The sequence below is a fragment of the Melanerpes formicivorus genome, unplaced genomic scaffold (assembly GCF_026170545.1).
Source record: "Melanerpes formicivorus ecotype bairdi unplaced genomic scaffold, bMelFor1.0.p_v2 SCAF_18, whole genome shotgun sequence".
Taxonomy (NCBI): domain Eukaryota; kingdom Metazoa; phylum Chordata; class Aves; order Piciformes; family Picidae; genus Melanerpes; species Melanerpes formicivorus.
Window position 1 is genome coordinate 2,839,019 of NW_027142370.1, and position 23,372 is coordinate 2,862,390.

Sequence of the window (23,372 nt, forward strand, 5' to 3'; positions counted from 1 at the left end):
CGCCCAGGGCAGCCCCCCGGTCCCGCCGGCGAGCGACGTGCTGCCGCGGGGCGGCTTTCGAGGGCTAAGGCGGGGCAAGGTCTCCTCCCTGCTACCGTGAGTGGCGCGGCCGGGGCTGCCCGGGAAGTGTCACCGCTCGCCGGCTCAGGCATAACACAACAAAGCGCGGCGGCTGGGTTCTCGGTACTATCTCCGCCTCACCGAGGATGGGGGCGCCGGCACCGCGTTGTGCCCCGCCGGCCCGCGGGGGGGCGCTGCGCACTGCCGGGCCGGGACCGAGGGGGCGAAGTCCGCAGCTGCCACTGCGCTTCCTGTGCGCCCCGGAGGCGGAGCCCGGGGAGCTTCCGGGCGGCGGCGCCCGGCGGGGATGGCGGGGCTGTCCCGCACCGTGGGTATCTTCGGTGGCTTCGTGGTCGTGGTGGCCGCGGTCTTTTACCCAATCTACTTCCGGCCGCTGCTGCTGCCGGAGGAGTACAGTGAGTCCCTGGGCGGGGGGAGGAAGCCGGCCGGGGACCGGCCGTGAGCGCGATCGTGTCCCGGCAGGGCTGCGGGGCGGCGGGCAGGGCAGGCGTGCCCGGGCTGGGGCTGTGCTGGGGGCTGCCGCTGGGGCAGCAACTCTCCAGAGGCTTTCTGCTCGCCTGAGATAATATATTTTTTCTAATCAACTGCTAGTACTCTCGGTTTAAGTAGTTTGCCAGCATGTGCTTATGAACATCCTTTAGCTGTTCTCTGCAGTGATGAGGAGGATTGGGATGCAGTTAAAGAAGTTAGGATGCGAGGGCTGGATCCCCTTTGCTGTGAGGACAGGTTGACAGTTGAGGTCGCTCAGCCTGGGGAAGAGAAGGCTGTAGGGAGACCTTCTGGTGGCCTTTCAGTACTTAAGGGGACCAATAAGAAAGATAGGAACAGACCTTTTAGCAGAGCCTGTTGCACGACAAGAGGTGATGTTTTAAATTGAAAGAAGGTAGATTCAGACTAGGTAGAAGGAAGAGATCTTTCGTGATGAGGGTGGCAAGACCCTGACCCAGGTTGCCCAGAGGGGTGGTAGATGCCACATCCTTAGAGTCATTGCAGGTCAGGTCGTCTGGGGCTCTGACCAAGCTGCTCTAGTTGCAAATGTCCCTGCTGACTGCAGGGATGTTGAACTTTTTGACCGTGAAAGGTCCCTTTCGACCCAAACTGTTCTCTGATTCTATGGAGTAGTTTGAGTTACGTTTTCCACCTGCAGTTGAAAAGCTGAGCTTAAAATGTGAGAACAAATTCTTTATCAATTGTCACGATTTGCCAGAGCTGGTCTCGGGCTGCAGGGTTTTGTCTGAAACTGGCTGCTGAGGAAAGCTCCGCTTTCCTGCCAGAGACAAAGGAAAAGTGCTGAAGCCCGAGGTTTGCTCTGTAACCGGAGGTACCTGAAGCATTGGGTGCAATGCCTCGCAGGCTCCGGGCGGACGCTCGGTGCTGCGGTAGAGGTAGAGGGAGCACTCGGCACTCCTAACCAGCGCCGAAGGAAGCGCGGAGGAGTTCAGCTGTAACCAGCCTCATCCCCTTGCTTTCACTTCTATCATGTTAAGCAAGCTGTTGGCGAGAGCCAGAAGATGCGTGTGGTTAAACTGCTGAGACAACCACAGAGGTTTAGAGCAGAAAAGGGTGACACAGTTACTGATCTCAGAGAGACTGTAGCTTTGCATCGAAGCTGAAGTAAAATGTAACTTGCGAGCAATTTTTCTGTTATTATTTGAGGGAATTACGTTTCTGAAGCTGGAAATTTCTCACAGACTCTTTTCTGCCCCGTGCTCCTATTTTTAAATCCTGTTCTTAACTCATTGTTGCTTATGGTGCACTCTCTAAAAATAGGACATTAGAAGTGTGATTCAGCAGTAGGGGAAAGACACAACTAGTGGGCAGCTTCCTCTTCTGTACCTGTGAGTTACGTGAGCAAATATTCCCTAGCAGGTTAGGGGTTTTTTTACTCTTCATTTAGCAGATAAGATGTGTGATGCACAGTTAGCAAGTGCTGAAACTTGCCACTTAATACCTGACTCCAAACTTTCTTTGTTGCTGGTGGCTCAAACCCTCCTTTGACCTCACCTGCAATCATTTCCTGTATTCTTCTCTTGATGATCACTGCTGAAGTGGGAGAGAAGACAGAGAATTCCTTGTCCTAACACTCTAGACAAGAAGGTGGAATTTCACAGTTGAGCTTTAGTGGGAGTGTTTTAACCTTTGGGGCACAAAGGATTTGATTTTTCAGAGTAAAGTGTAGTAAACTATCTGTCAACTTCCAGAGGAGCTCACATGCCCCATGGCTTGAGCTGTGGATGAATACTCAGTGTTCCTGCATCTTGGGACACTGGGCCTGAAGCTGGACGTTTGTAGATGCTGTCATGAAGTCTGCTTGTGATAAGATCTTTCAGGGCCTGAAAATGGAGATCACTGATTCTGGAAAGACTAAGTCATAGACTCATCAAATTGTTTGGGTTGGAAGGGGCCTTAAAGATCATCTAGTTCCAACCCCCCCTGCCATGGGCAGGGGCATCTCACAGTATCACAGTATAACTAAGGTTGGAAATGACCTCGAGGATCATCGAGTCCAACCTATCAACACAGACCCCATGACTAGACCATGGCACCAAGTGCCACGTCCAATCCCCTCTTGAACACCTCCAGGGACGGTGACTCCACCACCTCCCTGGGCAGTAAAAAAAATAATGATCCTTCTGCAGGTTCACCTACAGAAACCTTGTTACAACTTTTACTTCCTTACTCCTGCTAAACCAAATTACTGAAGGCTCCATCCAGCCTGCCTTTGAACACTTCCAGGCTTGAAACCTTCACAACTTCTCTGGGCAACCTGTTTCAGAGCCTCACCGCCCTCATGGGGTGGTGTCTGGTCTAAATCCAGCTTCCAAACCTTGAGGAGAGTTTTATGCTGAGTGCACGAGTGATAGCTCTTAAAAGCACCGCTCACAGCTTAAGTGATGGGATCATGGCAGGTGTTTTGGCATCTTTTGCTAAAGGCAAAAGCCATTACTTGAAGATGATTATCTTATTGTTTGTAGTCTCTCGAAGCAGACTGGCTGTTTGATTCTCAGTGGAGTCCTACATTCACATCGTGGAGGTGGAGACTCACCAGTTCTACTGCGTAGCACCCAGAGTGAATACAAATTTCAGTGTTATGTTATTGGGTTCAGCCAAGGTGTCTGGTATTTTCTTTGGGTTTTTGGTGGTGGTGTTTGGTTTTGTTTGGTTGGTTTTGGGGTTTTGGGTTGGGTTTTTTTTTGAGTAGTGTCCTTCTGGTTCTGTTTTCCAGAGAAAGAACAGAGAATAAACCGAGCTGGTATTGTTCAAGAGGATATTCAGCCTGCAGGTATACTTGATTCCTGTGTTTGCACTGACTGGTTTCAAGCCCTTCTTGAAGTATGACCTGCATATTTCCATGGATTAAAATAACTCAGTGAAGAATATATTCCAAGGTTGCATGCATAATAAACTTAGCAGGAAATTTTGGGTGGGTTTTTTTTTTCCCCAGGCTAATTCTTCACTTGAAATTCGTGGGTTTAATGAAACTTGGTTTAAATTGACATAACTGGCCAAATAAAATGCAGATACTCTGTTACCTTCATACTTTTGTAAACAGATGCCAGTTTCCACACCTGAAATCCACTTTAGAAGCAGCCCACAGCAAGCAAGAGCCGTGGATGGGCTGAGCTCTAGCTGTTAAGAGTGCCCAGTTGCACCCTGGGTTTGTGGAACGCCGCCTCACAACTCAGCTGAACACAGTTCATCAGCTCTTTGTCAGTACCTTCTAGCCTCATGGGCAGGGGCAGAAATCCACTACACACATTTTGGATTGCAGTGCTAATAGCTTTTTGATCCCTGCTGTTGCCAGTAGAAGGCATAGAAGAGCAGATGAGGGGAATGAAATTGAAGTATGGCAGGCTTGTCCTTGGCAGCGTGTTGTCTCATAGGTAATGGATCTGGCTGTTCATTATGCAAGGCTGGCACTTCTTGTTTGAAGACATGGGAGTGCTTGTCTAGATTAAACAGTTCAGATCTGAGCATGCTAGAAGGCTGTGTATTCCTAGCTGTGGAAAAGCCTAACATCAGCAGCAGGAGGAAACCAGATGGGATTAATGCCACGTCCTTACTACACATACCAATTAAATCATCAGTGCAGGACCTACTTTCCAGGAAAGTGGTGAAATGCTGAAGAGCACTAGGGAGGGTATTAGGAAACACAGGCCTGGTAATCCTGCCTTTATTTTTTATCACACATTAGAGAGGGCTGCACTGGCCCATTTATCCAACACACAGCTACTTGATGGACAGTTCTCCTCAGTATAACCTTTTCATCTGCATTCAGCTGCTGACAGGAAGTCACAGGATCCAGTTGCTGCAAGTGAGATGTAAACAAATTCAAATGCAAGGTGCAATTCTAGGTGGTTGTGAGGCTATGGAGTGTGATAGATTTTCCCCCCCCCCCCCTTATCTGAAGCTTAAGATGAAGGTGAGGTTGTCTTTCTAAAGTTATTTTGCAAGCTTATGCAGAGTTGTGAGTTCAGTGCAGAAATTGTTAGGTTCTTGAGTTGCTTTGTACACAAGGTAGGAGCAGCAGACCAATTTGTGTGTGTGTGTTTGGCTTATTTTTCTCCCAACAGTCTGGTTATGAACTGCTGCTGTTCTCATATCTGATTTGTAGGCTTAAAAGTGTGGTCTGATCCCTTTGGAAGAAAGTGATGTTGCTGGCTGGTTGTGTTGGAAGGCAAATCTAGAGATGGAGTCTTCAGCTGTTTCCTCTTTCACTGAAGTCTGTCTTTGGGTGTGGCTGGAGAAGAATTCTGGACATGCTCTGTGGGCACATGAGAAGCAGCAAAGGTTACAGGCTGGAATCCCAAGAGAGAAAAGCATGCTCGTTTTGACAGAGGATGCTGGGGTGTAGTGCACAGACTGATGGAGAGCTGAATGATTCCTGAGCTTAGAAGTGAAATCCAAATTCCCTTGAGAAAAGGGAAGATAAAGTATTCTACTGTTGGGTTTGGTGTGGGGTTTTCTTTGTTAATCTGTAAACATCTGTAGAATAAATCATGAGCAGAATAAATCCTGCAGAACACTGCAGCTTTCCTCCCTGCTTTGAGAATTACTTTTTTTCCTGGGTTTGTTGTGAAAATCTGATGAGGATCTACTGGAGAGATCAGTGCAAGGAGTGTACATTTGCACATTAACATTGCTCCCTTTCAGACCACTGTGGACTTCTAAAGTTTGCTTTGCAAGTGGATGTTGGAGGTTTAACCTGCCACAGGCAGGTTCACCCACCTGCCCCGGGGCCCCCCCTCACCTGCTGTGGTATCTCCCTCCCCTGACCTCCAGACCTTTCCTCCTGCACCACCCAACCCCTGCCCTGCAGCCAGCCCTTCCTCACCCCATCCCACACATCCCACCTCAGGGGTGGGACAGCTCTGACACCTGCTGTGACAGAGTGGAGGATGCAGACACACTTGCTGTAGTGTACACCTGTAACTTGTAATTTAAGGCAATATGTGGAGGTAAGTGCATTAAGTGCATTTTGGCTACTTTCTGGAGGTTAATATGTCTGAGCTGCTGCTAAGGCAGGGTGCCAAACAGTCCTTCACTCCAGTCCTCTTCTGGGTGCTCACAGCTTTGCTGCTGGACAAGCTCTGGTGATGGCATGGGCTGACCAGGATTCTGGGCTCTGCACAGTGGCAAAGACCCTGCTTGATCTTTAGGCTGTCCCAGCTCCATGATTGGTGAAATGAGAGGTGTGCTGCTGCCAGGTCACCACTAAACCATGTCCCACAGCACCACACCCACATGGCTTTGAAACCCCTGCAGGGATGGGGACTCCACCACTCCCTTTAGCAGCCTGGTTCAGGGCTTGGCCATCCTTTTGGGGAAGAAATTGTTCCTCATGTTCAACTTAAACCTCCCTGGGGGCTATTTGAGGCTATTTCTTCTTGTCCTCTCACTTATTCCTTGAGAGAAGAGACTAACCCACACTGTGCTACAACCTCCTTTCGGGGAGTTGTAGAGAACCAGAAGGTCTCCCCTCAGCCTCCTCTCCAGGCTTACAAACCCCAGTTCCCTGAACTGTTCTTAGAAGATTTGTGCTCTAGATCCTTCACCAGCATCACTGCCCTTCTTTTGGCACACTCCCGCGCCTCAGCATCCCCCTTGGAATATGGGGCCCAAGAGATCCTAGTCCTTTACACATCAAAGTGAAGCCACAGACCTGGCAGGCAGCAGAACCAGCAGTACCTGCACACGACAGAGGTCCCACAGGGACCCCAGGTCACCGGCTGCGGCTGCCTTCACGAGTCCTTCCCCGGGCGATGGAGCTGCTTCTGGCTGCGGGGTAATGTGGAGACAGGAGCTGTGCCTGGCCCTAAGCACCGGACCGGCCACGGCGCCTGCAGCCCCACCCAGGGCGACCGCTGCCCGGAGCCCTTCTCCAGGTCGGTGAAGCTCTGCTCGGCCTCGTGAAGCCGTGCTGGGTGCCCGCGGGACCGGGGACCTGCTGCTCCGGGCGTGCAGGCATCTCACCTCCCTGGGAAGCTGGCTCGGGCAGGACCCGGGAGAGCGCTGCCGGTACCGGGGCTGCAGGCTCGGCTCGGCACGCCGTCGCGGGGCTCCGCCCGGGCACCCCCGACCCCGCCCACCTCTGCTGCGGCCCCGCCCCGGTACCGCCCTGTCCCAGCCGACTCCGCCCCGGTACCGGCGAGCCCGCGCGGCTCCGCCTCGTCGTGCCCCGAGCCCGCCGCTCAGCGCCTGCCGCTCCCGGACCCGCGCCACCGTCGAGCACCAGGTACCGGGCGGGCTGGGGAGCGGAGCCGCTACCGGCCAGGAGAACGGAGCAGGGCGGGGCTGGGCGGCTGCCGGGCCGGGATCTGCGGGCAGCGGCCCTGCGGCCACCGCTCGCCGCACCGGGAGAGCCGCGGTAGTACCCGGGCGGGGACCGGGACCCGGGACGGTGCGGCCAGGGCGAGGGGAAGAACCCGGGGCCGGGAACCGTGGAGATTACGGGAGCCTCGAAACGAAGGAACCGCGGCGGGCGGGGACCCTGGGGGCGCCGGGGTGGTTCGAACACCCGCGACGGGATGCGCTGAGACCGGCGGGATCCGGGCAAGGAATAGGGATGGGGGCAGCAGGGAAAGTCTGCGGTGCCCCTTGCCTCCCGCCGCCGGTGCGTGATGCCCGGGGTCGGGTGACATCGGCAGCCCCAATGCCTTGTGGTGCCGCGGGTCACGGCGCTCCCCGGTCCCCCACAGCGAGCAGGAGATGCCCGGGGAAGAGCGAAAGGCACGAGGCCGGTGGTACCCCACACCCGGAACTCTATGCCAGGCACTCTACACTGGGTACTCAGTAATCTACGCTGTGCACGCCACACCGAGGTGGCTGATGGCACCCCACAGTGCTCACCCTACCAGGCTCCCTGCACTGAGCGCTCGACACAGAGGCGGCTAGCCAGTGGCACCCCACACCAAGCAACCTAATGCCGGGCACCCGATGCTTGGCACCCTGTTCTGAGGTGACCACTGGCACCCTGCAGCTAGCAAACCGCTGTCAGGGTCCCCGGGGCACACAGCCGTGCTGGGGGCGGTGGTGCGTGTGGCTGAAGCAGATAAATCTGTGCTGAGAGCTGCTGCGTTAGAGGGGCCAAAGACCCCCGAGGACCGAGCCCTGTGCCACAACCCCGCTGCCTGCTGTGCCACCCTGGCCCACGGCACCTCCGCTTGCCGAGCGGCTCCGGGTACGCGATGCGGGGGATCAGCGGTCCAGGAGCCGCCAGCCTGGCTGGCAGGCAGAGCTCTGCTCCCCCTCGGCAGGAGACGCGTCCGTCAGCGGGGCTGTGTGGGGTTGACACATGCACACGCGTGATCCCAGGGATGTCACTTTCTGTACCGCACGCCGTGGTGACGCCGGCCAAGGGAACGGCTGCTGGCGCTGAAGGAATTCAGCCCACGTTGCTCCCAGCGCCGTGCTCTGCGTTCAAGGCCTTTGTGTCTGCCGGTGGGGCTCTGGCAGCTGCTGAAGCAGGAGCAGAGCCGGGCACAGCCCCAGCTGCTTCCTGGAAAATAGGAAGGTGCCTCTCTCTGGGCTGCTCCGGTCCGTGGGAATACACCAGAACCCCAGTTACAGCTGCAGCTAGCTCTGCACAGGGATGTTTGGGGGAGCTTGGAGAATAGGTCTCCATGGCTCCCTTTCTGTGTTCAGACCACGAGGTGGACACGTACGAGTAGTCACCGGGACCTGGGCTTTGCCAGCATATGCCCACTTGGAGATGGCAGGTGCTGACTGGGCTGCCAGCCTGCTCTCAGAGGCACAGAGCTCTCTCGGGGGCACAGAGCATTCCACACTAGCTTGCAGCTCCTGGCGGCCTCCACACCCAGCACCTCCCAGAGATGACAGCAGTGAGCCCCTTGGGACAGTTGAGGTGACAGGGGGCACTGGGGACCTCCGGCTGCGCTCCCTCCCTGCTGGTGCTGCCCAAGGATTGCGGCTGCAGAGCCGCGGGAAGTGGCTCCCGGGCAGAGCCGGGCTGAGGCTGGCACCCGCCATCGCTTCCCAGCTCTCCCCCTCTGCGGGAAGGGTTCAGCCCTTCCAGTGTGTTTGGAGGAGCAGCTGTAACCGCAGCAGCTCCTCTAGGCTGAGGTTGCCTTCTTTGTGAGTTGGAACTGTTTAACAGCACAGCAGCATCCAGAGGCCACAAATGATGAGCGGGTCTGCTCCCGTCCCTAGTAACAACACCGCCTCAGCCCCAGCAGTGCGTTTGGACAGGGGCTCTCTTGCTGCTCTCACAGATGGTCCTCATAGTCCTAGCTCTTCGGTGGGTGCAGAAACCAAGGCACACGGCAAAGAAAGACAGTTGCTAATTCCTCAGTTCCCCTGGCAGCCAGTGTTGTCTAAAGCGCATGAAGATAAAGGGGGGGGGGGGGGGGGGGGGGGGGGCTGTGACTGCTACGTGGCTTTGGAAATCCACTTAAAGGCAGAAATTGGTATTCTGAAACCACATTCTCCCTCTCTGTGCTGGGAGGCTGCAGCCGCAGCAGCCTCCAGTGCTGATGCCAGGACTGCAGCTGATGCTGGTGGGATGGGGGCTGCCCCGTGGCAGGGTATGGGGTTGCCAGGGGAGCTGTGCCTGGGGCTGAGCCTGGGAGCCTGGACTGGCATGTGCAGGGTGACCAGGGCAGTGCAGCCACCTCTGTGGGCTGCTGAGTGGTGAAACCTTTTTAGCTTTCTTCAGAAATGAGATTTGAGCACAGCTTGTGGCTCTTTACTGTGATTTCTGGCATGCAAAGGAGCACAGAGTCCCTGCCTGCCAGGGCTCCCCAGCCTGGCCGGCTGCTCTGCTCGCTCCTGGTGGGTGCCCAAGCGCTGAGCTCCAAGAGGTAGGATGCTCCTCTCAGGAGAGCACAGAGCTGTGGGAGCTCTCGTGATGAGCCATGTCTCCTGTGGCCAAAAGCCTTTGAGTCTGTCCTCCTTCCCTTGTCCTGTAGTCGCTGCAGGAATAGCCCATGCCAGAGGTGCTGACAGACCCAGGCCAGGTCTCTGCATCAAGCATTTCCCATGTCCATACAGCCATACATCTCTGGCACTCAGAGGAACAGGATGTGGCCCACACCACATTCACTGGGAGGGAAGCATCCAGCAGGGTGTTTCTCTTCCCCCCGTGGTGATCTCTTCTGTAGCCCCTGAGAACAGTGCTGAGCCGTGGTGCCCAGCTGCAGACTGCCACGGACACTGCTGTGGAACAGCTGAGGGAAGTCTTGGGACATGAAACAACCTCCTCCTGACCTCACCCAAAGCAGGCTGTCTGCCTCAGTCTGCCTGTGCTCCTCTGGGTAGGTCACCCTACCTTTTCATGTCTCTCTTAACCACTGGCACTGCTGCTCCTCTGCCTGGCAGAGAGGGGCAGGAGAGCAAGCTGGTACAGGGAGAACAGAGACACTACTGCTGTGACAGCTGTATTAGCATCCATGGGAGACAGAGGAATAATTTGGCTTCTGCAGGCTTCCAAAAGCTTTGTGCAAAGGCTTTGTACTTCACTGTGTCTCCTGACCGTGGAGAGTCTCCATCTGACAGCACTGGCGTATCTGCAGTTGAAAGACAGAAGTGATGTGCTTGAAGTTGATGACCTCTGTGTGCCAGGAGGAGGCTGTTGTTTCTCCTTCCCTCACTGACAGGACCCATTCCACGGGGCACTGGCCGTGGGCCATGGGGCGAGGGTGGCCAGGCACCTTAGGCAGCCCTGGGAGGTGTCCATAGGGTGCCCTAGGGGTGCTGATGCTGCAGGAAGGTGGGTGACAGGAGATCCCTGCTCTGGCCAGGCAATGAGAGTCTTCTCCTGGGCCCTGTGGCTGGAGGAGTGACTAATATTCCTGCAGAGCACTTCAGCCAGTGACCTAAATAGAGATGAGCAGATCTCCAGTTCCTGTGAGATGCAACTTGCACCAGGCCCCAGCTGACGCAGCGGAGAACCAGGGTCAGTGGCACTGCCTGGAAGCCCAGGGGCTGGGGATGCCATGGGGCACCAGGCACCTGGGACATTGCCAGAGCTGCAGGGGACTGTGCCCACCATCCTCAGCTGGGCCAACCCCAGCGTTTCTGTGCAGTCCCAGAGGGGTTTGAGCAGAGCCAAAGACCAAGCGCAGTGCAGAAGGGAGGAGGTGAAGCACTGTGGGTTGGAGAGAGCCTGCAAGGACCATCAGAGACAGGGGAGAGCAGACCTTGGGGACATAAGTGGGGCTGGGCCTGCTGAGCACAGCAAGATGTGGCTGGATGTGTCCTCACTGCCAGTGCACAAAGGCTGAGCGCTGGGAAGGGAGAAGAGCTGCTCAAGCGGAAGCACCATATTGGCAGGAGCACAGTCAGAGCTAAACTGGCCCTGATTAAGTGTCTGCAGGAAACAAGAAGGGCTGTGAGCCTCTGAGCAGCTGGCTCTGGAAGAGCCTCCAAGAGAACCATGAGGTTAGGGCATGAGCTGGCGTCAAGGTGGCGCTCCCCCAGCAAGAAACCAGATCTTGGGGTTGCTAGCTGCCCAAAGAAATGCTCTTAGTCCTCCACCCTTGAGCCCCACAGATGCTCCAAGCTGAGTACAGACACATTGAGTCTTCCTGGAGCCACGGCAGGATTAATCTCTGCTGCTGAGTGATGTGTCGTGGACCTGGCTCTTGCCTGGTTCCCTGCTGAGAGCAAATGCCTCATCCTCGGTGCCATCCTCTGTCACCAGCAGCACCTCACCCTTCCAGAGACTGGGAAAAGCAAAGGTTTTGTCCCAGGAGAAGCTGTTGTACCCAGCGAGTGGAGCTGGGTAATTAGCTGTTCTCTTCTGCAGTTCCAGGAGAATATGACTTCCTCTCTCATAAATCTAATCTCCTGGCTTCCTGCGTCTTGAGGAGAAGATTTATGTGTCTGCTCTGGTTTTCCCTCTGCCACAGATAGTACTGGGAGGAAGAGGTGGAGGATGGGTGGGAAAAGGGACAAAGCTGGCTGGGGGACAGGCGACTCTCCATCAATGCCTGCGGTCCTGCAGGGGTCTGCCCAGCAGCCTCACCAGTCCCAGGCTGGTCTGTCCCACAGGACACCGATGTCCATTGAATCAGGAGGAAGAGATGAGAAGGAAGAGGCTTTCCCTCTGCTCTGCAGTATTTTTGGTGGATGCAGGTAACTTTCCAGACAGGACAGTGTGAAACAGAGCTCTGTTCCTCCAAGATCAGTCCTGCAGCCCATGCAAGATGAATCTCAAAACCAGAAGATTTAGTGCCCTCTCTCACCATCAGCCAGTACTGGCCAAAGGAGAATGTCCCCCGGGGCCACTGGCTCTGCAAGGGGAGAGTCACAAGCCCTTTCCAGGCTGCAGGTGACAGTGCATGGGCAAAACAAAGGCTGGTGATGCAGGACCAGGTTTTTGGGTCCCACTACAGCAGGTTCATGGATCTGAAGGGGCAGGGGATGGCAGCTGGGCTGGTGATTCAGAGTCACAAATCCCCATTGTTCTGAGGAGTGTTTGATGCTTTTGGGGAGTGAGGAGAGCCTGGGGACTGGATGGGAGCTGACACCTGATTTGGTGTCTGTGGCTGGGTCATGGGAGGCAGTTCCTGACAGTTCCTCAGCTCTGGGCTCACTCAGCAAAAGGGATGTCATTGCAGCTGGGGCCACTGAAGTGCTGGTGTCTACTGCATCACAGGAGTGGCATAGTGACATCTGACTTTACCTGTACCTCCTCTGATGCAACCTGCTGTCTCACCTTATTCATGCTCTCATAACACCTGTATGAACTAGAGGAGAAAACCTTCAGACCTTAAAAAACTGCTATGATGGAGGATCCATCCCCATGCAGATCCTTTCCGAATGGATCTAGCTCCAGCCAGCCTTACCCTTTCAGAAAGTTCCTCCTGGGACTTTCCCAGCCCCTAGTTTATTGCTGCTCAGCCAGAGGAGCCTGAGACCCATCCTGCCCAGTGTCTGCTTCCTGTTCCCCGTGTGGCTCTCTGTTTGTCCCTTCCTTCCTTGCCCTTCTCTCAGCTTTGGTGCAATCCACACATTTGCTCCGTGCTGAGCTTCTCCTGCGAGGTCAGTGACAGGCAGCGCCTGCGCGGGGCCCGGCTGTGCCTCCACAGGACCAGGGCAGGAGCACAGCTAATTGGCAATGATCTCTGGATGATTATGTCTTGAGACATGCTGGTTAGCCAGTTTTAATCCATTTAATGTGTGCCACATTGCTCTCACGTTTTTCTGCTTTCTTTGTCAAAATGTCAAATGCCTCACAGAAATCCAAGGCTGCTCCGTTGAGGCTTTTACCTCCACTGATCAAACTTGGAACCTCACCAAAACAGGCAGCAAATCAGTTTGATGAGCCATGTTCTCCGTGGCCCTGTGTGACTGGCATGGCTGGTATATGCTGCCGTCCTTCAGTGGTTATTACTTAAGCTCCAAGCCCATTCCCCTCAGCCTGCCTGAGGCTGCTGGTTGTGTGCCCCAGCCAGTACCAGCTCACCCATGCCCCTCTGGCTCCCCACACCAGGATTTTACCACTGCTCTGTCTGATAAGGGTACTCCTGAGGGCACTCTTTGCTGAAGTGAGGTCTCCTTGGATTTCATTTGACCATGAGCAGCCTGACCTGGTGTGAGGTGTCCCTGCCCATGGCAGGGGGGTTGGAACTGGATGATCCTTGAGGTCCCTTCCAACCCTGACAGTTCTGATTCTGTGATTCTATGCTGTAGAGCAGATGCAGGGAGACAAGTGGGAGGGTCCCAGCTTTTGGGTTGTGACATGCTCAGAGCCTCTCCCAAGTGGAGCTGGTGCATGTATAATTTATAGACTTGTTCTTTGTCCTTGTGCCTTGCCTCTGATCTCTTCAGTGGTGTGCTTCGGGTGCCTCCACGGAGGCCCCGCTGAGTGGCAGCCACACGTCTGCTGCGTAGGCAGTGCGATGGCCTCGGATTGCTCTGCTGTCAGCCATGGCTTGCTGAAGTCCCTGCTCTGTGCTCAAACTGTGCCAGAAGTGCTCCTGCCCTGTGCCCAGCTGTCTGAACAGTTCCTGGCACTCTCTGCCCCGTGTCCGTTAGTGCTTTCGTTAAGGAAGCCTCCAGAGCAGGCTGGCCACACACAGGCTGCCCTTCGGGGGTGCTCAGCCCAGCTGTGGAGGCTGGTTCGTCATGGAGAGGTGTCAGCTGGACTCTTCTGCCACCCAGCACGTTGCCTTACCTGGCATAGGGACAGCCAGAGAAGCTGAAGTGGGAATTGTGTTTGGGGGGGGCACCAAGCTCCAGGTACCAGCTAGGGAGAGATGACTCTATGACTGTGGCAGGGCCTTGGGGAGTGGAGCATGGAATCACAGAATTGTTTTGGTTGGAAAGACCTTAAAGATCATCAAATCCAACCCTTAACCCAACACTGCCAGTTCTCCACTAAACCATGTCCCTCAACACCACATCTACACAGCTGTGAAACCCCTGCAGAGATGGGGACACCCAGGAGCCACTGCCCTGGCAGCCTGGGCCAGGGCTTGACAACCCTTTTGAGGAAGAAATTGTTCCTTGTGTCCAGCCTAAAGTTCCTCTGGTGCAACTTGAGGCTATTTCCTCTTGTCCCATCACTTGTTCCTCGGTAGGAGAGGCCAGCACTGACCTGGCTCAAATCTCCTTTCAGGGAGCTGTAGAGAGCCAGAAGGTCTCCCCTCAGCCTCCTTCTCTCCAGGCTTGAACACCCCCAGTTCCCTCAGCTGCTTTTCACAGTGCTGGTGCTCTAGACACTTCAGCTTCATTGTCATTCGTTGGACCCACTCCAGCACCTCAATGTCCTTCTTGCATTGAGTGCTTCATAACTGAACCCAGTATTCAAGGTGGGGGCCCCACAGCCCCCATCTGTCCCAGTAGGCTCTGGGATGCCACGTGGGTGCTGGCACAGCCCCTGCCCCGTGTCAGGTGCTGACTGGCAGGTGTGAACGTGGGGCTGCAGCGAGCACAAGGGCACGCAATGTTGGCTCTGTCCCCAAACCAGCTCTCTCCTCAGCCTGTTGCTGCCCATACTAACAAGGTGCCCCATCCCTTCGCTGCATCTTGGTTGCGTCTTGCCTTACAAACATCTCCCAGTGTCTGGGCACAGCTCCAAGCTCAGGAAGAGAAGTGCCAGGCGGCTGGGTAGGGTGTGGAGCAGCATCCCGATGAACACAGGGGGCCTGGGCAGGGGCTGAAGGGCTGCAGGAGCCCCCTGCTCTGCTGGGGCCATCTGGGGAGTCACCAGGCACCAGCATGCTTGGCACTTGGGAAGTTTGGTCACTACCAGCACATGGTGACTCCAGGCCACTGTGCTGAGTCAGCAGCTTTGGTTCAGCAGGAACAAGGCAAGACAATAAGTGGGGCTGGGGGGGCTGGCTGGGGCCATGTGTTCATCTGCAGTGAGAGCAGGGGGACTGCAGAGCTCCCACCTCAATGTGCCAAAGAGGGTGTGGGGGCCCTGGCAGAGCAGTGGGCTGTGGTCTGGGGCAGGGGGCACAGGAATGTGGGATGCAGGACTTGTTGAGGGGTGAGGGCGTGAGTCTGTGCCATTGGGGAACCCACACTGATCCACTCTTTGCCCATGCCACAGGTACCTCTGGGTGTTTGTAGAGTTTGAATGCTGGGAGATCGAATTGCCAAGTGAAGCTCTGCTGCTGCCATCTGGGGCTGGCATGTCAATCTCTCCTGCCCTGACCCTGGCACTGCATATTACCAACCCAGCCACACCCCACATATGATGGGTCCCCTGTGTCTGCTATGGCCATGACCCACACATGGCAGGTCCATGTCCAGTGTGGCCTTGCCCTGTGCTCAGACCAGCTGTGCCCCACACATGACAAGTGCTCTGTGCCCAGTCCAGCCATGCATCGTGCCTGACAGGTTTCCTATGCCCAGTCCAACCCTGTCCCACAGATGGGGTGGGTTCCATGTCTATTCCAACCATGCCCCACACAGGTTGGGTGCCCCACACCTTGTCTCACCCCACACAGAGTCGGTGCCCCGTGTCCAGGTGGTGCCCTGTGCCTGTCCATCCCAGGCAGGAGCCCCTGCTGCCCAGCCCGGCTCTACCCCTTGCCCCCACACTGCAGCTCCCTGTGCCTGCCCCACGCCTGCCCTCCTGCCGCCAGCGCCCCGCACACAAGGCACCAGCCCCAGCGAGCAGGAGCTATTTTTAACGGCCGCTTCTGCTTGATTTGAGCTGTGAACTCATAACGTGTTTATGCTAAAGGGGTTTCTTTCTTCCCTCCTCGCTTTGTGCTGAGGAGGCAGCGCCGCAGATCAAAGCCTGTCTCTTCGCGTTTGCTGATGGCGGGGAGCGCGCAGGGGACAGCGGCTCCGCAGGCACCGCCACACGCGGGGGACGCTCAGTCCTCGGGGGACCGTGGGACCGAGGCTGACCCACCTCTCTCTGCTCCCGCAGGTCCCGCAGCCCAGGAGCCATGGGGAGGCACGGCCGGCAGCCGGCACCGCGGGCAGCTCGCCGCTGGCAGTGCTGACGGCAGCGGGACGATGGGCTGCCGGCTCCGGCGGGCGGGCAGGGAGGCGAGCAGGGGCTGCAGGGCCGGGGCGGCGAGGCGACATGCCCGGTGAGCCTCTCGCTCGCCTCCCGCCCAGCATCCCCTCTCGGCGGTGGCGGCGCGGGATGAGGCCACCCGCTGCCCCGGGGAGCTCCGGGGACGGCTGCAGCTCAGGGCTCCGGCCACCGCTGCTCGGCCCCCCGCGCCCCGCCGCAGCGGCCCCGGGACCCTGAGCCATGGTCAGCCGGGAGCCCGTGCCCGGCCCGGCCGCGGGCGGCGAGGGCAGCCAGGAGAAAGCCATGACGGTGCGCTCGGTGCTGCTCAACCGCGACTCGCCCGACATCGAGACCCGCCTCAAGCGCCGGCGCAACCGCACGCAGCAGGTCCGCTTTAAGGACCTAGTGGAGGGCGGCGTGGGGCGGGCGGCCAGCCCCCCCCCGGGCCCCAACACCCCCCGTGCCTCGCCGCCCCCCAGGGACGCCCCTGAGCCGGCGGCTCTCCGTGCCTCCCGCCGCAGCTGGCCCCAGGCGCAGCCGGGCTCGCTGACGCTGCCCATGCCCCGCAGGGCGTGCATGAGCACCGCCATCCAGACCTCCCCCAGCCTCCAGAAGCCCTTCCCGGCCTCCCAGCCCCGCAGCAAGAGCGTCTGCGATGTGACGGGCGACACGGTACTGGCCGCTGCTGCCGCCGCCGGGAGTGCCCGGTGCCCAGGTGCCAGCCGGGCTGTGTCCCCGCGGGTGTCCGGCAGCCTCCCTACGCGCGATCATGCCACAGTCCTCACCCAGCATGCCACAGTATGTCGTGGCCCACCACCACCACCACCGCCCAGGGATCCCTGTCCCCCCTATCCAGGCACGGCTGGGTGCCCTGCTGCCCGCTGCACTTCCACGGTGCAGAGCTGTGCCCCCGAACCCTGCCCGCCACTCCCAGCCTGCACCCAGCTCCGTGGGAATCGTGGAGGCAGCCGCGGGACTCCCCCTCGCCCGGCCTCCGTGCCCTGCAGTCAGCCCTGGCCATCCGCGGAGCCGCGGGGGCTCGGCCGGAGCGACTCAGAGCGGAGCTTGCTTCGTGGGCACCCACCAGCCCAGCCCTCACTACGCTGCCAGCAGAGCACCCCTCCCACGGACACCCACGGCCTCTGCCAGCCAGCTCAGGGCAACCCCCTGCGGGACCCCCCGCCACCCCAGCACCAGCTCTGCCACTCGCCATGGGGGGGGCCCTGCTGCACCTCGCCAAACCCTGTCCTGCCATTGCCAAACTGGCATGGCTCTGCCACCTCAGCACCAGAGAAGACACCAGCTGCACTCGGCCGTCCGGACCCCCACGGCATCTGCAGCCGGCTACACACCACCGAGCCTGGGCACAACCGGGCAGGACCAGATGGGCCCAGGGAGCTGCTGCACCCAACCCCACAGTGCTCCAGTGTGGGCATGCAGCCATCTGGGCAGGCACTGGAGGTCCCTCAACACGGGCAGACCTGCCTCACTGCTGAACAGTCAGAGACACTGCGCCATGTCCAGGACCTTCTGCAGCTGGTGGTGGTGACCAAGGGGCCAGTGGGACCACCAGCAGGGGACGAGGACAGCCGGACATCTCAGGGAGAGGGCCCACGGGGGCCTGGGGAGCAGGGGGACCTGCAATCCCAGCTGCAGTCCCTGGAAGGGGTGCTGGAGACCAGCCAACAAACCATCCGGGTGCTGCTGGACGTCATCCAGGACCTGGAGAAGAAGGAGGCCCAGCGGGACGGGTGAGCGGGCAGGGACGGAGCTGGGGGCTGATGAGCCAGCAGGGGAGGGGGACATGGGTGGAGGATGGGGGTCTGTGCCAGAGATTTGGGTGCTGCTGCCTCCCAGATGTGTTTCCCTCTGAGAAGCTCAGAGCTGCCATCCATGGCACTGTGTCTTGGTATGATATCTTGCCCACCATACCTCACTGTGCTTGCAGTGCCCTCCCCATGCCCAAGGAAAAGGTGAAAAAAGGAAATAGGGGCTGCAGGTCAGGGGGATAAGGAGAGCTGGGTCCCCAGCCCGGTGCTGGCACAGCTGACATGCCCACCAGTCACCAGGAGCTGAGACTTGGAATAGGACTGGGGGGAATGGAACAAAAGCAGAAGTGGGGAGATTCAGATGGGATGTTAGGAAGAAGTTCTTCCCCATGAGGGTGGTGAGACACTGGCACAGGTTGCCCAGGGAGATCCTCCTGCCTGGAGGTTTTTAAGGCCAGGCTGGACGTGGCTCTGAACAACCTGCTGCAGTGGGGGTTGGAACTGGGTGGTCCCTGAGGTCCCTTCCAGCCCTGACAATTCTGTGATTCTATGTCATGTGTCCTCGCAGGGTCCAGGTGTCCACCACCACCTCACACCTGTCCTGGGATGAGCTCTCATCCCAGTGGAGAGGCACAGGTTGTTCCCAATTGGATCCCCACACACACACACCCCACACACACATCTGTGTGCTTTATGTCTATATAAAAGGCATCATGATCTCATTTATGTGCCAACAGTATAATCCCAATTGTAAGACAGAATTTGGTGCATTAAAAGACCTACTTTCTGAGGGCTGAGAACAATCGTGATCAAGGTCAAGTAGCAGGAGGAAGATTTCAGCAGGAAAATGTGACTGTTATGTGGGACATGGGGATGTCCTCTCAGCTGTCCCCCAAAAGCTGCCACCTGCTCTGCTTGAGGAGGGAATGGAGATGTGGAGGTGGGCTCCAAGGATGACCAAAAGTATTGCTCAGGGCTCTTTTCTTACACCTCTTAAGGTGACTGGAGTCAGGGCACCAGTGGAGAGCATCCACCAGCAGTGCTAGGAGTCTGCAAACAGCTTCCTGGCACAGCCCTGGCACAGTCCTGGCACGCTGGGAGCTTGGGGGACTGCAAAGCCAAAGGCACATAAGAAGAAGCTGCTCAGCAAGGAGAGACATTGGGGACCATATTCTAGGGAGGTGGTGGCTCCCCTCCAGCAGCTGAAACTGGGGCTAGTGGTGGCATGTGGAGGCTAAGCTCAGGGGAGTACCAGGCTGCTACTGTGCCCAGGCAAGATGTTCACTGCTGGTCCCTGGCACCCCGTGGCTGCCCATCCCCTGTGTCACTGGGGTGCTGCAGCCATGGACACCCTATGCTCACAGGGCATCAAGTGTGATGTGCTGCTGGCAGGCAGCAGGCACACCAGGGACATGAGGCATTCAGTCTGTGTGGTGGGACCAGAGCTCAGAGCCAGTCCTGGGGAGCAGGCACCCCAGAGAGTTCTGGGCAGAAGGTGGCAGGGCAAGCAGCTGGCACTGGCAGCATGGTGTGTGCCCCCTGCACACTGCAGCTGGCCTGGGCATGCACCAGCAGCAGAAACACTCAGGGTGCAGAGACCTCCCACGGAGAGTGGGAAGGAGACTGCACTTTGGCTCTCCCCAGAGTCCAGTGCACCTTTCTGCAGGAGGAGGAGGATGCTCTGTGCCAAAGCTTCAAAAAGAGATAAATCCCAAGTTTGGCATAGGCTGATCATTAGTCTGGAGCATCTCCCTGTGCCCGTCTGTCTTGCCACCTCATGCTGCCCATGGTCCTGCTCCCTCTGTGGCACCGTGTGTGGGGAAGTACACCACGACGAGCAAGGGGTGGCTGTGGGCATGGGGCATCGCTCTGGGGTGGAGATGAAATGAGGCAGACACAGCACAAAGGATTTGGGGCTCCTGCCTTGCCTGTCTCTGGTTTGCACCCATCTGAGGAATCTGCAGAGCTCAGAGGCACCACTCTTGGCCTGGCATCAAGCAGGCATCATAGGGGAGGAGAGGAGCTGGGACCAGGGAGGAGATGGGATGGATGTGAAGGAGGAGAGGAGCTGGATCCCAGGAAAGAGAGGATTGAATGGCAAGGAGGAGAGGAGATGGGTCCCAAGGAGGAAAGTCCCAGGTCCTGGCTGCTGGAGTATGAGCTCAAGTGGCATTTGAGGGGTATAGGAGGAGCTGGTGGGGCACGGGCAGCCCTAAGCTGGGTCTTCAGGCTCACAGCACAGCCCCAAGCCAGGTCTCCAAGCTCACAGCACTTCTCTGCCACAGGAGACACTCGTACCGGACCGGGCAAGACATTGCCAACTGCGGGACCTGCCGGGACTGTGCCTGCATCATCTACAGGTAAGAGCTAGCTCTGGCACCGGCACATTTCCAGCGTGGTGTCCCTTTATCTAGGCAGGGAGCAGCTCCTGCTCCCAGGAGGTGGTGGGATGGTTTTCATGGACATGGATCCTGGCTGCAGCTGGAGGGAGAGCTGCTCCATCTTGATGGCAGAGCATTTATCTTCTCTAAAAGCCACTTACTGGGGAAAGCTTCACTGGTGGCTGCTGGGTGGTCCTGTTTGTTCACTCCAAGTCCAGGCTTGTCCCTATGCCAGCTTTGCACTGATGCTGCCAATGGGCTGCTGGCAACACAGGGGTTTCCTCCCCTTGCCAGGTGCTGGCACCGTGGGACCTTGGCTCTGCTTCCCCAGCATCAGATGTAGGTGAGGGCATGGAAGCCATTTGTCGTGCTGCCTTCTCACTTCAGAGCCCACTGGATCTTCAGGGAGAGGTGGCTCCTGCCCTCCCAGTGCAGGCAGGAACATCTGATGCTTCTGCCCCCCTTGCTCCCCACTTATCTACACCAGCAGGTCCCCTGCTGTGGCTCACAGGGGCTGTCAGTGCTAATTGGGTCTGATGAGTCCCTCTCCACGTGGCATCGAGGTGGGGAAAGATGCCACATCTTGGGGAGGTAGTTCCCAGTAACCATCGGGGTCTTGCTCTGGGCTCCAGTGCTGTCCACAAGATAGGAAGCAGCTTCGGTGGGATGTAGGGAACAGGGGTGGCACAGGATGCCAAGACTGGAACAGAACTCCTGGCACCAGCCCCAGGGATGGCCCAGAGCAGGGAACAGAGCTGCCTGTGTCCCAGGGCAATGCATGAAGTGTCCCTGAGCCCTTCAGCTGTGCCTGTGCTGTGCAGTCACAGTCTCCACTACAGGGCTGGCTGCTGCTGCTCACCCATTCTCCTAGAAATAGCTGAGGACAATCGGTGTCCTCAGAGGGAGAGGTGACAGGAGGTGATAGGAGGTGACAGGAAGCGTCGGCATGATGAATGGGGGCTCACAAGGAGCTCCCCGTGTGCAGGGCAGCTGTGCTGTGTGCATGGCCCTGGCACACATGGCAGCAGCTCCCTGATCCAATGGGATGTGTGGTCCAGGGTCACACACACAGCATCTCCCTGATCCAATGGGATGCGTGGTCCTGGCACACACACAGAGCACCTGGCTGATCCGATGGGACGTGGCTGGTGTGAGGGGATGGATTGCTTTCCACATGAGGAAGCATCACAGCACATGGCTGTGTGCTGTGCAGTGCTGCAGGGTCACCCAAGGGCTCTGGCACTTGCAGGAAATCCGAGGTCTGGGAACAGCTCCCCCCTTACCTCCCCAGACCCACAGCACCCTGACTGCTCACCTCACCAGGGGTGTGACAGGCAGCAGCACAGCCCCTGCACGTTTCTCCCACTGCTGTGGGATCCAAAGGGATCCTGGGGTCTCATTGCTAACTGGGACCCAAAAGACCCTCATCTCGTCCTCCCACAGCAGTGCTAGCTCCCAGTCATGGGCAAAGTCTTTGCAGCTGTTGCTTTGGCTGGCAGGGACCCTGCAAGCCCGGGGGGACAGAGCAGCACCACTAGAAACTGTGTCCTATTTGGGAGAGCACTTCGTGGTCCTGTGGTGCAGAAATGTCATCAGGGGACTCGTGCTTCTCATGGCTAGTGACTACAGGGTACCCAGCAGGTCCACAGCCTTCGTGCTTACCTTGTTGAGGATGCCCTGGGGCTATGATGGGTATGAGCTCCCTGGGGGTGTGTCCTGCAGTTACCAGGGAAGGGAGTAACCTCCCTGGGGATGTGTTCTGGGGATTTACAGGAGACTGAAGCTCCCTGGGGATGTGGAGGGAGCTGAGCAGCCCGGGACCGTGTTGTGGGGCACAGAGGCGGAGGCGGGCAGCAGGGTGCAGAGCCGTGGCACGCAGGGCGCTGCAGTGGGCAATGCCCTCTAACACCGAGCCCTGTGCCCGCTCTCCGCAGCGTGGAGCACGATTTCCGGCAGCAGGAGGGACGCTTCCAGCAGGTGCTGAGCCATATCGAGGGCGACACGGCCACAGGCTCCCCAGCAGCGGTGGCAGCGGCAGCGCCAGGAGCCGTCTCATCGCCCAGGCAGGAGCCGTCGCCGGTGGCGAAGCTGCCGGCAAAGCTGGACGCCAAGAAATCCAGGCGCAAATGCTTCTGGTTCCTGTGAGCCAGCAGGCCGGGAGCGCGGGGGCACCGTCCCAGCACTGACCCTCTGCCCACGTCTCCTTCCTCCTCTCCCTCCCTCCGACGGCAGGGTTTGGGTAGCACCAGCTTTTCTACTTCGGACCGTTCCGTTTGAGGTACCCGCAGCCCTGGTACCTGCGGCGAGCCCAACGACTGCTGTACTCGCTCACAGTTCAATAAATTCCACGGAGACAATATTTTTCTTACATCCTCTCCCACCTGTGCACTTCTGTTCGACATGAGGAGGGGGCCAGCAGCTGTTCCCCTGCTCACCCCGTCCCAGGCGCCCACAAGCCCTCAGTCAGAGTAGCCTTGAGCCCTCCTCTGCCTCGGGGCTCCCCGAGGGCTGGCTGCAGCCTCAGTGCTTCCAGGCTGAAAGCAGTGCCCATCGCTGCGTGGGCTGCTCACCTGGCCCTCCAGCAGCAACCAGGCTACCCAGGAGCACTGAGAATTCCTCCTGCAGCGCTGCTCAGGGATGGTGGAAAATCTGGGACCATTTGGCCGTGTCCCCAAAACCTCTTGGCTGGGTGGGGGTCCTGAGAGGCACATATCACCTGCCAGCAGGCATCTCAGGGGGTGGGGGGTGGAGGGGCAGGAGCTGAACCTGACAGAGGCTCCCTGTGCCCAGGGCTGCTCAGGGCTGTGGGGGCTGGAAATCCTCTCCCCACTTCAGGGCCTCTCTGGCTGCAGGATGCACTGGATAATTACAGGGACAAAAGAGTTAGCAGATCAAATATGCCAGCCTCTGCCAGGCTGCCCACGAGAGGAGAAACTCAGAGGTGCTTTGCTGGGGGTTCAAAGCAGCCAGTGACAGCAGTGGGCAGCAGGGGTACACAGAGAGAGGTGCAGTGAGTGCTCCACACATTCCCCCTGGGATGTGCCATACCCTGAGCAGCCTCTGCCACCATGGAATCATAGAATCATTTTGACTGGAAAAGACCTTTAAGATCATGGGATCCAACCCTTTTACCCAGCACTGCCAGGTCACCACTCAACCATGTCCCTCAGAACACCAACCCCCACCTGGTTCCAA

At 57.8% G+C, this 23,372-nt stretch overlaps 2 protein-coding genes across 2 annotated transcripts; both read left to right on the plus strand.

Moving 5' to 3' along the window:
• The first annotated feature begins 310 nt into the window (after nt 1-310).
• Nucleotides 311-5,126, plus strand: SMIM20 (small integral membrane protein 20). The gene is made up of 3 exons (XM_068149328.1): nt 311-476; nt 3,308-3,364; nt 4,697-5,126. Exons 1-3 carry the CDS (start codon nt 368-370, stop codon nt 4,732-4,734), a joined length of 204 nt encoding a protein of 67 aa, XP_068005429.1. The 5' UTR covers nt 311-367; the 3' UTR covers nt 4,735-5,126.
• Nucleotides 5,127-16,239: 11,113 nt separating this feature from the next.
• LOC137446736 (INSYN2B protein-like) lies at nt 16,240-22,524 on the plus strand. The gene is made up of 3 exons (XM_068149691.1): nt 16,240-17,778; nt 20,082-20,156; nt 22,112-22,524. The coding sequence occupies exons 1-3, from the start codon at nt 16,268-16,270 to the stop codon at nt 22,320-22,322; spliced, it is 1,797 nt and encodes a 598-aa protein (XP_068005792.1). The 5' UTR covers nt 16,240-16,267; the 3' UTR covers nt 22,323-22,524.
• The last annotated feature ends 848 nt before the right edge of the window (nt 22,525-23,372 follow it).